At 40.1% G+C, this 16,775-nt stretch overlaps 1 protein-coding gene across 2 annotated transcripts in view; it reads right to left on the bottom strand.

Moving 5' to 3' along the window:
* Nucleotides 1–3,234: 3,234 nt before the first annotated feature.
* IFT88 (intraflagellar transport 88) overlaps nucleotides 3,235–16,775 on the bottom strand; it is a 33,700-nt gene continuing 20,159 nt past the window's right edge. For both annotated transcript variants that reach the window (XM_053385842.1, XM_053385841.1), the window contains exons 18-27: nucleotides 16,550–16,736; nucleotides 15,969–16,077; nucleotides 15,610–15,760; nucleotides 13,869–13,984; nucleotides 12,704–12,756; nucleotides 10,741–10,806; nucleotides 9,031–9,137; nucleotides 4,300–4,360; nucleotides 3,633–3,734; nucleotides 3,235–3,505 (exon numbers count right to left, since the gene is read on the bottom strand). In XM_053385842.1, the coding sequence (XP_053241817.1) occupies nucleotides 3,384–3,505; nucleotides 3,633–3,734; nucleotides 4,300–4,360; nucleotides 9,031–9,137; nucleotides 10,741–10,806; nucleotides 12,704–12,756; nucleotides 13,869–13,984; nucleotides 15,610–15,760; nucleotides 15,969–16,077; nucleotides 16,550–16,736 (1,074 nt within the window). In that variant the 3' untranslated portion in view covers nucleotides 3,235–3,383. The remainder of the gene's footprint in view (nucleotides 3,506–3,632; nucleotides 3,735–4,299; nucleotides 4,361–9,030; nucleotides 9,138–10,740; nucleotides 10,807–12,703; nucleotides 12,757–13,868; nucleotides 13,985–15,609; nucleotides 15,761–15,968; nucleotides 16,078–16,549; nucleotides 16,737–16,775) is intronic.

Raw genomic sequence — 16,775 nt, 5'->3', positions numbered from 1 at the left:
GAGGAGAGCGCAAAATATGGTCTGAAGCTCAACATCAAAAAAACGAAGATCATGGCCACTCGTCCCATCACCTCCTGGCAAATAGAAGGGGAAGAAATGGAGGCAGTAAGAGATTTTACTTTCTTGGGCTCCATGATCACTGCAAATGGTGACAGCAGTCACGAAATTAAAAGACGCCTGCTTCTTGAGAGAAAAGCAATGACAAACCTAGACAGCATCTTAAAAAGTAGAGACATCACCTTGCCAACAAAGGTCTGTGTAGTTAAAGCTATGGTTTTCCCAATAGTGATGTATGGAAGTGAGAGCTGGGCCATAAAGAAGGCTGATCACCGAAGAATTGATGCTTTTGAATTATGGTGCTGGAGGAGACTCTTGAGAGTCCCATGGACTGCAAGAAGATCAAACGTATCCATTCTTAAGGAAATCAGCCCTGAGTGCTCACTGGAAGGACAGATCGTGAAGCTGAGGCTCCAATACTTTGGCCACCTCATGAGAAGAGAAGACTCCCTGGAAAAGACCCTGATGTTGGGGAAGATGGAGGGCACAAGGAGAAGGGGACGACAGAGGGTGAGATGGTTAGATGGTGTTCTTGAAGCTACCAGCATGAGTTTGATCAAACTGCGGGAGGCAGTGGAGGACAGAAGTGCCTGGCGTGCTCTGGTCCATGGGGTCACGAAGAGTCAGACACGACTAAACGACTAAACAACAACAACAACACCTATTATTAGATTTATTTACCTTAAGTTCCCGGGGTAGGTTACAACAATAAGTGTTGCTTTGGGGTGTGCTTCATTCCCTGGTCTATAAAATATAATTTATGAATTGAGTAAGATAGACAGTTTGGAGAACAGCAGTTTAATTTATCCTAATTTTGCTCCTTTCTTGTTCAAAACAATATATGTGATCCCTCGCAACAAAAAAACTCAGATTATTTAAACAAAAGCATTTGGGGGATTTCCACCATAGTATATCTTTCTAACTTTCTGCCTTTTACAAATAAATATGACAGAAATGCAGAAAGGAAAACAAGGGGCCTCTGCAAGCTGAAAGGGTTTTTGTTAGCTTACAGGAGAAGCAAATGCATAATTTATGATTCCCCGGAGATTTCTTGAGCTGGATCTGACTCTAGCACATTTTTCTGCTATGGCTAAAGGACTGCTCTACTATGCACAGGAAAAAATGTGTAGGAGTTTTTACATCATGGTATGTCAAAAGTCATGATTCAGTTAACTGGAAAAAAGCAAAGAGCTGAAACACTACCTTTGGAGTCAGTAACAACATGCTTTTCAAATCTATTCTTATTGAAATTTGTGCAATAATAATTACTTCAATTTCTTTAATTCCTATTATCTCAGTGCTGGTGAGTGGCATAACAACCTTATTACTGGGGAAATGCAGTAATACTGTAGTACTCTCACAGGTATGAAGAGAACTATGAAACAAAGACTACTTGATGGATATGGAAAAGTATATGGAAAATTCAGTCCAGCAACTATCAGGAGAAGCCCGCTAGGTCCAAGGGAAATATTTGGTTGTAGCTAGTATGGCACAAATAAATTCACCCAATAACACAGGAGATCTGCAAATGAACAGGTAAGAACTTATTGTGTGTCAGGACCGACCCATCAAATATTGTCAAATAAAGTATTGTTAGGGGAACAAAAATGTTACGTATAAAAGCTGTCTCAAAAACAAATGAGATAGCTGTTATTGTGAAATTTGTGTTTTGAAAAATGGTCTGAATTGCTTATGATGATTCCCCCCACCCTTTCTCCTAATGAAGTAAGAGTAGTAGACATTGTCCCCCCCCCCCTTCCATTTTACCTTTCCAATAAACCTGTGAGGTAGTTTGGCTGAGAGTCTTTGACAGGCCCAGCTTTGCCTAGCAACTTTCAGAGCCAGGTAAGGATTTGAACCTTGGAATATTTGATAATACTGGACTTTAGTCAATTGACTAATGTCCCAACAGCAGGTGATGCCAGCATGGAAACATCTGGCACATTCATTTTCCTTCTGCTTCAAGAACAGATTGGAATTGCAACAGAGAATTCCAGTCTAAGATCCTAATACACTGCGCCATGAAATCCAGACATGAACAATGCAATTAAGTACCTTTAAGGTAAATTGGATCTTCAGAGGCGAAGATAAATGGTTGAAAACTTCTCACAATGAAGTGGAAGAGGGGCAGTCAACACACTGCCCTCCAGAAGTTACTGGACTACAACTTCCACCATCGCTGACAGTCAGCCATGTTGGCTGAGGCTGATGGGAGTTGTAGTCCAACACTTTCTGGAGGGCACCACGTTGTCTACCCTTGTAGTGGATCCTCAGAGCTGCAAGCCTGGCAAGTGGTGGCAGCTTCCATCGCATTGACAACAGCGGAAATTAACTTGGTTTCCTGCAGTCACTACAAAATTCCCCTACGCAAGGACGATATTAAAGGCAAAAAGTTTTCCTTCAAAATAAAAATGACTTGGGTGTATACAATTGCACATCATGTAGACAAAATGGATAAAAATTTTGCTCCCTCTCTATAATACTAGAGCCCGGGCTAGCCAATAAAGCTGAGTGTGTTGGAAACTTTAGAGCAGATAAAGGAAGTACTTCTTCACAGAGTGTATAGTTAAACTATGGAATTTGCTCCCATAAAATGAATCAAATTAGGGGTTTTAGGATATTCCATGTGGATACTAGTTAGATCAGGGGTCAGCAACCTTTTTCAGCCGTGGGCCGGTCCGCCGTCCCTCAGACCATGTGGTAGGCCGGACTATTTTTTGGGGGGGGGTGAAAGAATTTCTATGCCCCACAAATAACCCAGAGATACATTTTAAATAAAAGGACACATTCTACTCATGTAAAAACACGTTGATTCCTGGACCATCCGCAGGCCGGAATGAGAAGGCGATTGGGCCGCATTCGGCCCCCGGGCCTTCGGTTGCCTACCCCTGAGTTAGATGCCTCTATTTTCAGGGTCAGAGAGAGCATGCTGGGGAACAGGAGTAGGAGAAGATTGCTACATTCAGATCTTGCATGTAGGCTTCCCAAAGGTAGCTGGCTAGCTTGGCTAGATAGTCCTTTGTTCTAATCTAGAAGTCTCCTTCTGTTCTTATTTCCATAATGCTCACTATATGTTGTCCTGCCAGATCTTTACCTAATCTTCCCAAATATTCAGAAAAGATTTCCTCCCTCAGGGGATAATCTGCATGAGTAACAAAGGAACATTCAGATCGTGCGCTATAAAAACAGTTTACTCAAAATTCACAGTTCATATACACATTGCTTAAATAAACATAAAAAACTTCACAACCTTATCAAAACCTGTAAGAAACATTTCTCTTTTTTCCCCTTTCAAAGCTTTTAAGGTTACTATACTGGGCTACAGGTTATTCTGGAAGCAAATCATCTCCCAGTTCTTCACCAGCAAATTCATCTTCATCTATTTTTTTCCTCAGTGCAGTTTTTGGTCTCTCAGCCTGTGGTCCAAGTGGGTCAATATAGGAAGCATCTAAATTTTAAAAAAGAAGTAGAAACACACATTTTTTTTACAAAGAAAAGCAACAGAGTCTCTAACTTTTAATAATTCCATGAGTCAGTATTTTGTTTCAAAGGAAGCTATTAGAAACATCAGTTACCTATTTCTTTATTACCACTGCTTTCATAGGGCTCATATGTTCCTGGCAAAGCTTTCAGTTTAGCACTCAGACGCTCCCCTTTATGCGTGATGCTACCAGGATCTGACAGAAGGGAGAGAATATTAGACAAAATATCACACCATAAAGGCACGTATGAGAGACCAAAGATTATGTGTTTCTGTTCGATATAAAACAAAATAAAAACAGTATTTAAAGCATTCCACATATGGTTCAGATGTAACAATCTTGGGCTGCTAAATCAGCTTCCGATTTATTGGTTTAATCCTTGCTTACAAACCAGGATATGAAACCACAAGCAAATACCAATTGTTAAGTGTGAACTCAGAAATCCTTACAGCCACCACTGTGAGTAGGTCTTGGTACTGGTCATGTCTTGAGTTGGACCACAGTTTTCCTGACTCTCAGTCTTAGTTCCAGTACACTGGCTCTATCTTAACAAATTAAAGTACATCAGGATTCTTAGTAGTGTTATTTAGGTATCACCTCCTTTCACATGTTCTACCCCCTCCCCTGCAATTCTCCAATGCTCCTTTGATCCACACACCCCCCTCCACAGAGAGAATGGAGACGACAGGATTAATAAATGGAATCACATTTTCTTTGCTTTCAGAAACCTTAAATATGGCAGCATATGAGCAGCACTTACCACCACCACCGCTGCCTTCTCTGCGTGCCCGGGCACTGCCATCTCTGCCAGACTTGACACGCTAGGGAGGAGAGGAAGAGAGACAGAAGTGCTCTTTAATATTATCACCAATCGTTTCTGTTACTTTTAACGTACAAGGTATACCTCACACTTCCGCTGGCGAGGCCATTTGGTGAGCATCATGACTGAGTGGGGATTTGTTGCAGGTTCAACACACTATATTTGTGTCTAAAAATGTAATATAAACACCGACAAATGGGAAACACTGGCCTTTGAACGCTCCAATTGGAGAACAGCCTTTATCAAAGGTGTCATGGGCTTTGAAGACACTCAAACTCAGGACAAAAGGGAGAAACATACTAAGAGGAAGGCACGTTTGGCAAACCCTCGCTGCGATCAACTCCCTCCTGAAAACCTATGTCCCCTCTGGGGAAGGACGTGTGGATCCAGAATTGGCTTCCACAGTCACTTACAGACTCACTGTTCAAACCATGTTTATGTAAGACAATCTTATTTGGCTACAAGTGATCAGCGAAGAAGATTCGTGTGTAACACTAATGCCAGTTTTTACTCTGTGTACTGGAACGAATTCTAAACTTCTCAGACCCTCTTGGACCAAGACAGCTAAATATGCAAATAAACAAACCAAACACTCAGTCAACTGTACTTCCCTGGCTTCCTACTCAGGGTCTGATGGGCTCCACATGCTGGAAAGCTTTCCAGTCCAACACTCTGGTGAAATGAATGAGAATCATACAAGAGCACCATCATCGTCTTGCGGTATCCCCATTGTTTCTGTGAAGCATGTGGAAAAGAACTTCCCAGTGGAAAGCTTACCCTAAAGCTGAAACCCTAAGTGTATCTTAAGAAGTGCTACTGTGCTCATTTGGCCTGCAAGGCTATTCCATCCCAAGGTGGCATGGGGAGGGCCACAGCTCAGTGGTAGGGCATCTTCTTTACATGCAGAAGGTTCCAAGTCCCCAACATCTCCGGGTAGGACTGGGAGAGACTCCTGCCTGAAACCTGGAGAGTCACTGCCAGTCAGTGTAGACAATACTGAGCTGGATGGACCAATGGTCTGACTCAGTATTAGGCAGCTTCCTATATTCAAATTAATGTTGTCTCTTTGTCATCCATGTTTTGTCTCCTTGTGCCTACGTCACTAGATTTCTCCATTCTTGACTGCTGTATATTTAATGACTGGCAGCTATTAGATTTCTAATTACAGTGGTACCTTGGGTTAAGAACTTAATTCGTTCCGGAGGTCCGTCCTTAACCTGAAACTGTTCTTAACCTGAAGCACCACTTTAGCTAATGGGGTCTCCCGCTGACGCCGCACAATTTCTCTTCTCATCCTGAAGCAAAGTTCTTAACCCAAGGTAATATTTCTGGGTTAGCGGAGTCTGTAACCTGAAGCGTATGTAACCTGAAGTGTATGTAACCCGAGGTACCACTGTACCTATTACTTGTTTATGTCACTTATATCAAACCCCACCGACATAAATTATGTTCCAAGGATGGCTGCCAGAGTAGTAAGAAATAATAATAATAATAAAAAAAGAAAATAATAAAGCATGAAAATTAAGATGACAAACTAAAACAGCATCAGTGAGATTGTTGGAATGGTTCAGGGGGAAATGAAGCAAGCATTGACCTCAGACAAGGCAGGCATATCCTGGACAAGGGCCGCTTTGACAGGACTGAGGGCCACTTGGACAGGCAGGTAGGGCTGCCCACCTGTGGAGGATGTGACTTCATATGGTCATTGAAAGTTCAAAATGGGACTGCAAAGGAACAATCAGAAGTGCACTTAAGAGTGTGCTCCCAAAACATCAGCCATTACCCATGACTTGAACTTTTCCATGCCTGATGTCCTCTACAGCAGTGTTTCCCAACCTTTTCCCAACCATGTCCCCCTTCCAACCTCGTTTCCTTCCTATGACCCCCCTTGGACGTAGCCTGGGTGGCAGCTGCCCCCCAAATAAGTAAAAAGCAGTACAAATCAAAAAAAATTTGAGGTTCTGCTGCCCTAAAAAAAGTCCTGGCTACGCCTATGCCTCCCCCATCCTACCGGTAGAAAGGTAGCTATTTAAATGTTTTGATTGCAAATAGAACATGTTTTATTTATAATTTTTATAATTTATACAAAATACAATTACATAAAATGATAGGACCATAATGAAATATTTTTGAAGCAGAAAAGCAGAATCATAGAGCTGGAAGAGACCACAAGGGTCATCTTTCTAGTGCAACCCCCTGCAGTGTAGGAAACTCAGCTAAAGCATCAATGACAGAGTTGATGTTTCAGGGCCTAACACTCTACTATTTATGCAGGATCTATCCACTGAACACAGCCATCACTGAACACAGCAGTCACCAAGTGATGAACATACATATGTGAATCAACTTTATTCCTAAGCAAATCCAAGAAATCAGTAAGATTGCACTTCTAGTTGCCAAGTACATTTACTTCTAGATATAATAAAAATTGCAGTGAAATGGACTTGGCATGTTGTCACTGAATGGCATAATTAAAACACGGTGTTAAAAGTTGCACGTAATAAAAATCTTGAACCTAACAATGCTTGCATAGACTTGGAAGGTTCAGCAAAGGGATTTCAATAAAATCTATGCTATTTTAGATCAGGTTCATATAAAACAGATGATGAAAAATGCCTTATATTACAGTTGAAAGGTTCAGCTGAAAAAATAGTGAAGATATTCTTCAACAGCACTTCAAGAAAACGTCTGCATATTAAAATCTTGTAAATCCAAAATTATTTTATTATTGCAAACTTGTAGGGAACACGTTAAAAAAAATGCCACCCTCCAGGTTTTATGTTTCTAATATACTTGGCACTGAATTTAAAAACATTAATTTATTTGTTGGAAAGTGTAAATTCTAAAATGAAAACCGTTAAATATTTATTGGGAAAGTGCACTTTCTTGGAATGAGGAAGGCAGTAAGATTTTTTCCAGCTGCATAAATTTTATAATCGCTAATTTTGTTCAAGAAGCACTTTTGAATGTCACGACTGATTGGGATTTTAATTATAAATCCCACTTTTCACAATATGGATTTTGTCAATTGTGCAAAAATCAACATTTGAATTTGCAATCAACAGGTGCATGGATCCAAGGTTAACCTTTAATTGCTAGCTTGAAAAACAAATCTCACCCCAGCGCCAGTGCATATTTTGCAAACCTCTTTTTTTAAAAAAAAGATGTGTGGGTATGCATTCATCTAAAATCACAGAATATGTGGTGTTTAAAAAGCTGTTCCTCAGCAACTTCTTGTAAAGAAACTGCTAGGTCAGCTTGATGTAGGAAGCATAAAAACAGGCAGGAAAATTTTCTTTGGCTGTAAGGTCTCTTAGGTCATGAACTTGTAGACAGATGGAAATACCTTTGACTAAATACATGAACAAGTCTACAGAATTTGTGCAGGTGCACAGACTATTAAGTTAATGTTTTCAACTGAAATTATCGTACTAAAGCAACAGTTCTGAATGTATGATCCACGCTGTCGTAGAATGGCATTAGCAGTATTCAAGAGATAGTAGAAGCTCTTCCTTAATCCTTCCAAGTACTGTAGTTGCTAGGTACTGAGCAGCAGGGCAGTGTGAGGTATTGCCAAAAGACTTTACAGCCAAAGCCTACACCTAGTGGGCGAGATCCTTTTGTTGTTTATCAATAACCTGTGCGTGGCTTATTATTTTCAGGATTGCACCTCCCTCCCCTTCAACAAGTAGCACTTAAGACTGAAAATACAGATACAAAACAAAAAGTGAAATCTGCAGAAACACAACAACTCGTAAAATAAAACACACAGGAAAAAATAGCTACAAAATATTCTGGAAGGCCTAGGCGATTAAAAGGGAAAGGCATCAAACTTTTTTTCAGGTGAAATACCTCTGGGGAGGGCATTCCATTATAAAAACCTGCAGCAATGCATTTTCCCTGAAGATTTATCAGCCACTCAGAAAAACGAAATAAACAAACAAAAAGTCAGTTTAACTAGTTTTGCATGTGAATTGATCTGAGTTTCCAATGGTTGAGAGACAGGGACTTGCCCTAGTGAGTTTAATGGCAAGTGGGGATTTGAACCCTGGCTTCCCAAGTCCTGGTTTGACACTCTAACCACTGCACCACCCCAGCTCTCATATTAAGTATTGCCATTCCTGGCACACTGTATATTGGCTGGTCCTTTTTGTATGCAACTGTTATGGGAGTGGACAATGGGTGACTTATGACAGATGCAGATCAGTTTGCGTCACAACATAGATGCTGGTGGGCTTATTTTTAATTCCAAAGTATGTTTCTACTGAGCATAGATAGATCACTGATCACAGCCTCAGATAGTCCAGCAAGCTCAGTAAGACGTAGACAATAACTCTGTTCTAAATATTATATTAAGAATTGTATTTGAAGTGAAATTTTGGTTTGACGGTCCTAGACAGACTAATTAAATCACAAACCTCTAAAAGTTTATATTTTACCACCCGCTTCTTAATTTGCATTGAGGACAGAAAACAGCTGCTTGTTCAGAAGCATAAAAAGTAGCTTTAGAAAGCAAGATACCAAGATTTCCGCAGGTCTTGTGAGCAACATTTGCAATAAAGGAAGAATCAGCCGCACCTCAGCTCCTTATACAAATTGCAATTTAAGAGAACATTCTTTACAGATTTTTGAGAAACAGTGAGATTTAGTTGTTTAAGTGACCCAACATACCTGTTCCCTTATTTCTTTCAGTTTTTCCACTCTCTTAAGCTTTGTTGCATACTCTTGGATTTCCTTCAAGCCCATGTCTGTGCAGAGTCGGACCAAAAAGCGTAAACCTAGTGGTATAAAAGTCATACCATTAGTTGCCATTATTGGACTTAAAAGCAGCTGAAAAAATAAGCAGAGCACACAGCCTAGCAACAATGACCGCAATCCAACTGCAATTAAGCCCAGTGATTTCAACGGATTAAGTAGTTTTACTGTGTTGAATTGTGACGACTGTATTTATTGAGTGGCAATATGATTTAGCAAACATGACAGAGGTGTAGTAAAAAAGAGCTATTTTTCTGCTCCAGTGTCTAGTAATGAAGCTGTGAAAAGAAATACATTTAAATAAAAACAAGCTGGTATTTTGTAAAAATACCTTCCTATATGCAGAATGGTAATACGATAATAAGTTATAGGCCCATAGTTAGCTATGGAGGTGGGCAGAAGCCCATGGTGGCAGTTGTAACCCAAAGAAAACAACAAGACAGTCTAATATGTTGAAAAGTAATTTATTAGATCAGTTTTTTTTTTAATTAATGGGCTAACCATGTTAGTTTGTGGTAGCAAAAGCGACAACAAGCCTTGTGACACCTTAGAATTGAACATATTTATTCTAGCATAAGCTTTTGTGGCCAGAGTCCATTTCATCAGATGCATGAAAAATCTGCAGGGAATTTTCCAGTGTGTTTGAACTCACTGATTAGATGAGTTGATGGGATGATGGGAGCAAGCAATGGCTAGAATGCTACTTACAATGCTGAACACTGAGGAAGGAGCATTGAATATATCTAAGGGGGCCAGTGCCAATGGCTCTTTATACGCAGAACATCTTTAATGAGCATACTGAAAGTTAGTTGTTCATAAATTGAATTTACTTACTGTTCATACATGTTAGGAATATCAGCACCTGTTGATCTGCACAAGCTATTTGTTGAAGTCCCACGTGTGTATCCCACCAATGCCATCTGCACTATGCATGCAATGCACTACAGAGAAGCCCTATATCCAATGATTTTTATGCAAATGGGACTTCCAGATTTCAACATGAGAGATCCAGAAAAGATCCTTTCTCCACATCTTTCCTATTTACCCCAAAGCAGGAAATTCTCAGATGGAGAGGCTCCCTCTGTTTGAAGAGCCCTGGGAAGCCTGTTCGTGCAGGAGCTATGCGCTAACCACAGAGCCATATGAGGGCATGACTGGTGGCTGTAGGTTTATTTTGAGAAGCAACATAGATGGCATTGACCTGCCACAAATGGATCATGATTATCACTGTGTTAAGGCAAGTATTGATACTTTGCACATGGGTAGCCAACATGGTGCCCTCCAGTAGTTGTATGTAGACGAAGACTGCATATACACCATGCGTTTCAAACATATCCCTCCCCCCATCCAAAGATTCCTGGGTACTGTAGCTTGTTAAGGTCACTGGGAATTGTAGCTTTGTTAGGAGTAAACTACCATTTCCAAGATCCTTCTTTTGGAGAGGGGGGCAGTGCTTTAAATGTATGCTGTGTACACAGTCTTCAGCTCCCTAGTCAGTAGGTCAGGGATGACGGGAGTTGAAATCCACAGCATCTGGAGGCCATGCTATTGGCTCCCCTTGCCTTAAGACTATCCAATATAAAAAGTGTGCTTAGGATAAAAGGTGCATCATATAAAACCACTTACATTCCGCGTTTTCAGGAAACTTTCTGTGAATCGCCTTGTAGGTATCAAGAGCTTTTTGGTAGTTACCTGTTAGTAATATAAAACACACAGAGACACTACCATGAGACAGGGCCAAAACTAGGTTTTCTGTCACCCGGGTCAAAGACATTTTGTAGTCATTTTAGGTTCTGTGTAAGGTGAAGAAATGCTTTTTGCGAGTCTAAAGTGCCCTTCCATTACATTCCTAATGCAGCTGGGCTGACCAGAGCTTGCCAGGGAACTGTCTCTGGCAGGAAAAATGCTCACACACCCCTTACTTTCCTGTGTGTAGATCATGTATAGACTGTAAAATGACTCAACCAAAGCTATTTAAACACATTCAAAGTTCTGAAGGGATCACGAAATCGTACACCTGGAAGGGACCCCAAGGATCATCTAGTCCAACTGATTCTCTTCCTCAGCTTCCCGCCCCCCCTCCAAAATTTATTTCTCACACAATAGCAAACCCACAGGCCATCCTATCTTCTTCATTGGGGAGAGCCACGCAGCTTCTCCAGATTTTCCAACTCTCCTTCTCCCTGCATCACATTGTAAATAAGCCTTCTTCAGGACGGAGCTTGTGGCTGCTGTTCACTTTTTCATGTTTCTCTCTGTCTGCAGCCCAGACATGCTAGGAGGCTGGGAGCCTCAATGGCGTCCCTCTGGAGGCTTCACCCAGGGCAGAAACCCTGGCTAGACTCGCCTGCCCCCAGCTACAGCTCTGCATGAGAAACAGAGGTTCTCCAGCATCCCTTAGCTTGGGCAAGGGGTGGACTGGCTTGCAGGGCTGAGGGAGTGTCTAATTCTTTCCCATCACAGTGTTCCCCAACTTAAAAAAAGCAGATTTAGGGGAGCACAACCAGTTTGCCCGCGCTGGGCTCTGAGCCGAGAGGGCTCTGCAGGGGTGCCACAACAATGACAAACAATGGAAGATGAGAGATGAGGATTTTGGCACTGCTAAAATTTTAAAGGCCAAAGTCTGTCACTGCTTAAAACTGTCTGCTCTGCCAAAGCTGTTATTAGCTGCAGAATGGGAAAATGTGGGTACCCGTCTTCCTCATCCTCTGCAGTTAAGAGTAGCTCTGGAAGGACAATTTATTTCAGGAAACGGTATGGGGAGGGAAAGGGTTAAACACCACAGCATTGCAACTCTAATCCATATCCTACCCCTATCATGGCTGATTTTAACTAAAGAAAAATATGCCAAGAGATCAAAGATTTCCTACATCTCAACTGCATTTTGGTCACATCAGAATTCAAGATGTTAGATAGTCAAACATATCATTTTTATTGTTACCCATTTGTAAAAAAATAATACAAGAATGCTGTCCCTCCCCATTACAGGGTTAGTATTATTCAGGCAACAGGGTCCTTGACAGTACCACAGCTATTGAGGAAAGACCAAACCCACTGTCCTGAAAAACATGTGGAAAATGAGATCACAGGTTATATACAGCCAAGTCATCCCATTAGCACAAGGACTTGCAGCTGTGCAACAGGACATCCTCTCTTGCTTCCTCCTCCTGTTTGCGCCCCCTATCTGCTCTGGAGGGTTGGAGAACCCCCTCACAAAAATGTATTGGGGGTGCATGGGGAGAGGAAATCCCATTGCACAGGCTGAAGTCCTTGCGTTAACGGGTCAACTTTGCTGAATACAATAATAATGCTTAATAATCTACCTACTTTACAAATAGTACAAACATTATAGCATGCTCTTTAAGCATTCAAATGCAAAATAAAAACACGTAATGAACCCAGTTAGATATTAAGGCTGCGATCGTATACATATTTATCAGGGAGTAAGTCCCACTGAACTTATCTCTGAGTAAATGTGTGTAAGATCAGGATGGAAAAAAGACCCTCCCGATTGCCTGCAATGGTTAAACACTGTGAAACAGTGGCATATGATTATCAAAGTCAGCATGAGATACGAAAGGAGACTTACCACTTCTTCTGAAGCAGCTTGCAACCATCAATTGCCACTTCACCTGAGTTGGTCTGCAGGTAAATATGCCAAAGTGTTACTCATAAAATGTTTCAATGTTTTTAAGGTATAACTATTTTTCTACATGGGTTTTTTTTGGTACTGTTTTGCTATTTAGTTTGCTGCCTTGAGCTCCCTTGGGAAGAGTGGCAAGATATTAATTAAATAAATGCATCTTTGCTCTAAACATCAAGGGTATAAAGGAAATTCTTCACCAAGTGAATTTTACCCAAATGAAACCTTGCTTGGATTCTAGCATGAGGGTGAAATATGGTATTCATTGGGATTAAGTTACCGTGCCAGTTTTTAATCTGGCAAGGACGTTGTTGAAGATTGTACAGTATGCTTAGTAGATGGAGCCCAACATTTTTTCTTTTCACATATAAGATATTGTCCCAGCCAATGTTAAGCACACTGAAGTTCAACTATTTCAGCTGGTGAGAATTAAACGCATTTACGGGAATTTTAAAAAATAAAATAAGGAGGCTGCTGCAGGCTAAGTTAGAACATTGATCAATATTGGTTTATGTATGAGCTGCAGCAAATCCCAGGTCCAATAGCTTTTTTATATCTAGTATATTGTCCTCACTAAACATTTCTTGATTTAAAATTATCAAAGCAATGAATTTGTCTTTGGGAGGGTGGGTATGAGAGATGCTGGGGAGGGGACATCATGGTTGAAGCATCTCTGTAGCTTTCTGTGATTCCTGTTGCTGTTCTTATGTAGCTTGCAGCAAACACTGGAAATAAATCTAAACTTTCTCATATAGCAAACATCTTTGGGTAGGCTAGGATTGTTAAAGGATGTTGCCTCCTGTTTCTTATGAATGCAGTCCTAGGAAAAAAGTCATCCCGAGTAATCAAACCTTCTGATCACATGAAGACCACCTAAGTCGATGCATTTGCTCAGTGCTGCGTTTCGGCTTAAGCTGAAGTCTTAGAATTCCTTCCTTTAAAACTCCAAACAAATTACTCCATAATTTACATGTAGCATAATACATAAATATATATCAATGTGCTTCCCCCGTGTCCAATATAAGTGTACTGCAGAAAGTCCCCTTACAAATGATACTGGTCTAAACACTCAACAACAACAAAAATAACAACATCATGAATGGAGGCTTACTGAATAAGTGCTGCTCTTTCAAAGTAGTGAATGGCTTTTTCACAAAATTGTGTGTCAATGTAATAGGCTCCAAGCCATTCAATGACCTCAATGTTTGAAGGGAAATACCGATAGGACTGACAAAATAAAGAAGGTGGAAGAAATACAACATTAGTGATAAACAACATATTTATTCTGCTTTCGGAATATCTTACTCATTTATGTGTTTAATCCTCCAGATGCTGAAAACATGTAATTTATGAATGAGAGCAGTGTGCTAATACACTAACTAATCCCTAAAGAAAATGTGGCAGGTTTTGCAAATAGCAAAAAGACATTTTAGAAAACTTTGCTGAGGTAGGTTTCTGCATGTCCTATTTTCAAACATTTTTATTTTGTGAAACTAAAGATACACTCCACAAAGTACCTTCATTTCCTTATATAATTTATTTTTTCATTTACATTACAATTTTGAAAAAAGCTGTATTCAGGACAGGTTTCCTGCCAATCTGTTGGAGGAGTGTATTTTATATTTTGAAAGGTAAAATTGGCAATTGAAAAATATTTTTAGTTGTCTTGACTTAAAAAACAACAACAATAAGCTACATCTACAGTGCAATCCTATGCACTTCCACATGGTAAAAACATCCCAGTATGCTCTATGGAGTTACTCTCCTAGTGTGTTTAGGACTGCTGCCCTAAAAGCTAAAATATCAGATCAAATCCATTCTTGTTATGATTTTTAAAAAAAATAATAATACAGAACGTGCTGCTCCTTGTGCAAGCAAAAAACAACAACATAGCTATATATTTTACTGTATTTTTGGTTTCTATGGAAGCCGCCCAGGGTGGCTGGGGAGGCCCAGCCAGATGGGCGGGGTATAAATAATAAATTATTATTATTATTATTATTATTATTATTGGCCGCTGCCAGGAGGAAGAACAGAATGAGAATGGTGATTCAAAGGGCCACTGTGTGGTTAAAAGAAAGAAGGAAGTTTTTAGGGAAATACAGAAGTTTTATTTGATGCTGCAGTAGGAAAGTTTTAGTTGATGCTACAGCTAAAAGCAAGGAATTAAAAAGAGAGCCATTATTTGAATATTGCAGCTCATAGGAAACTATATCTAATTCTCTTTCATTCATATATATGTATCCAAAAAAACACAGTCAAACCTCAGTTCTTCAGCAGCTCATTTTGGCTCCCGGATGCCAAAAACCCGGAAGTAAATCCTCCAGTTTTTCAGAACCCGAACGTCCAACGCAGCTTCCGCTTGAGTGCAAGAAGCTCTTGCAACCAATTGGAAGCCACGCCTCGGTTGTTAAACATTTCAGAAGTCAACAGTTGTCCGGAACGAATTACATTCGACAACCGAGGTTTGAGTGTATTGTGCAAACAGAAAGATACTTCTCCTTCTGAATTACATCCCCGACAAAATTCTCTGATTTTCCCATACCACTGAAGCCCCCTGTACCCCACCCTACACATTTACAGAGGGGACTGTAGCAAGTTGGGAGAGGGAAGCCATAAGAGCTCTGCTATTTATTGTTCTCTGACTCCAACCCAGAGGGTTGGATTAGTCGTATTGGGACCTATGCCATATGTATACTTGAATCTGACCATCAAACTAGATTCAACACTTATACAGCTACTACTTTATATTAAAATGTCTACTATATACAGCTTCCTTTTCAAAGCATCAGTTTAAGCTAGCATGCTTTCCTTTGCATTGTATGCCTATTGTAGAAGGTAAAAGCACATACCTCGTAGTAATATTGAAAAGCCTGAGACTTATCTCCTTCACTGTCATAGAGTTCTCCAAGCTTTGCTAATGCATGTGAGTCCGTTGGAACAACACTGATGAGTTGCATAAGCCACTCAATGGCCTGATTAGGATCCTCCATTAATTCATATCTGAAGTACCACCAGTTAAGGAACTTGTTGCTCTGAGTCTGACGCATGGGAATTTAACTGCAATCTTCACGTAACCATACACTTTACTATTATTTATTTATTTATTCTGTATCCCACCCTTCCTTCAAAAAGATCTTTATTACATTATAAAGACACACAGAGGATTTAGTGTGTAATATGATTGATTCTACAATTGTTGAAAAGATACATGCTTGCTATTTGGAAGAGAACCTGGGCACTGTTTCGAAGGATAGCGTGAAGCTTCAGAAACGAATCCAATGACTCATCTAACCTGTTCAGCTTTTTATATGTTAAACCTAAAAACAAAGGTCATCTAAATGGGAAGATTCAAATCTCATTGACTGATAAGATGAAGAAGCAGAAATTTAAGAACATGTTTATTATGGAAAATGAAATAAGGGAGCAATCCTATGTACAAGAAGCTGGCATAAAGGCACAGTAGTTAAACAACAATACATAAACATTAAAAAAGAAGGGGCACCTCTGGTGTCCCCTCACCCCAGTTAAAAGCACAACAATATGTCAGTGTTGAAAGAGATAAGAAAACTTGCTCAGACAGAAACTCTGTCTCAGCATTGGTGTGGACAGCAGATTCTAAAGAGAGACAATTACAATTATATCACATGCTACTATTTTGTTAGTTAATACAGCTCTAATCAGAAGGATATAATAAAGCTAAAAAGTAGTCCCTCAATCCCTTCTAAAAAGGATACATATAATAACCAGAATGTCAAGCACAAAATTTATCATAAAGTATATTAGACTTACCAATGTTGTAAAGCGCTTCAGTGCACGAAGAATCATTTCTTAGAGATTCCTTATAGAACTCTGCTGCCTTCTCATAGTCTCCATTTGCAAAGATCGTATTTCCTTTATTTGTGAGAGCAGATGGGTTGTATCTATCAGAATTTACTGCTAAATCTGCATAGTGGCTTGCCTGTGTAAATTCATTTTCCTGAATTAAACACAATACAAATTAAGCAGTTGCCATTTT

The sequence above is a fragment of the Podarcis raffonei genome, chromosome 4 (genome assembly GCF_027172205.1).
Source record: "Podarcis raffonei isolate rPodRaf1 chromosome 4, rPodRaf1.pri, whole genome shotgun sequence".
NCBI lineage: Eukaryota > Metazoa > Chordata > Lepidosauria > Squamata > Lacertidae > Podarcis > Podarcis raffonei.
Note: the sequence above shows the minus strand (reverse complement) of the source record. Positions and strands in the feature narration are given on the sequence as shown.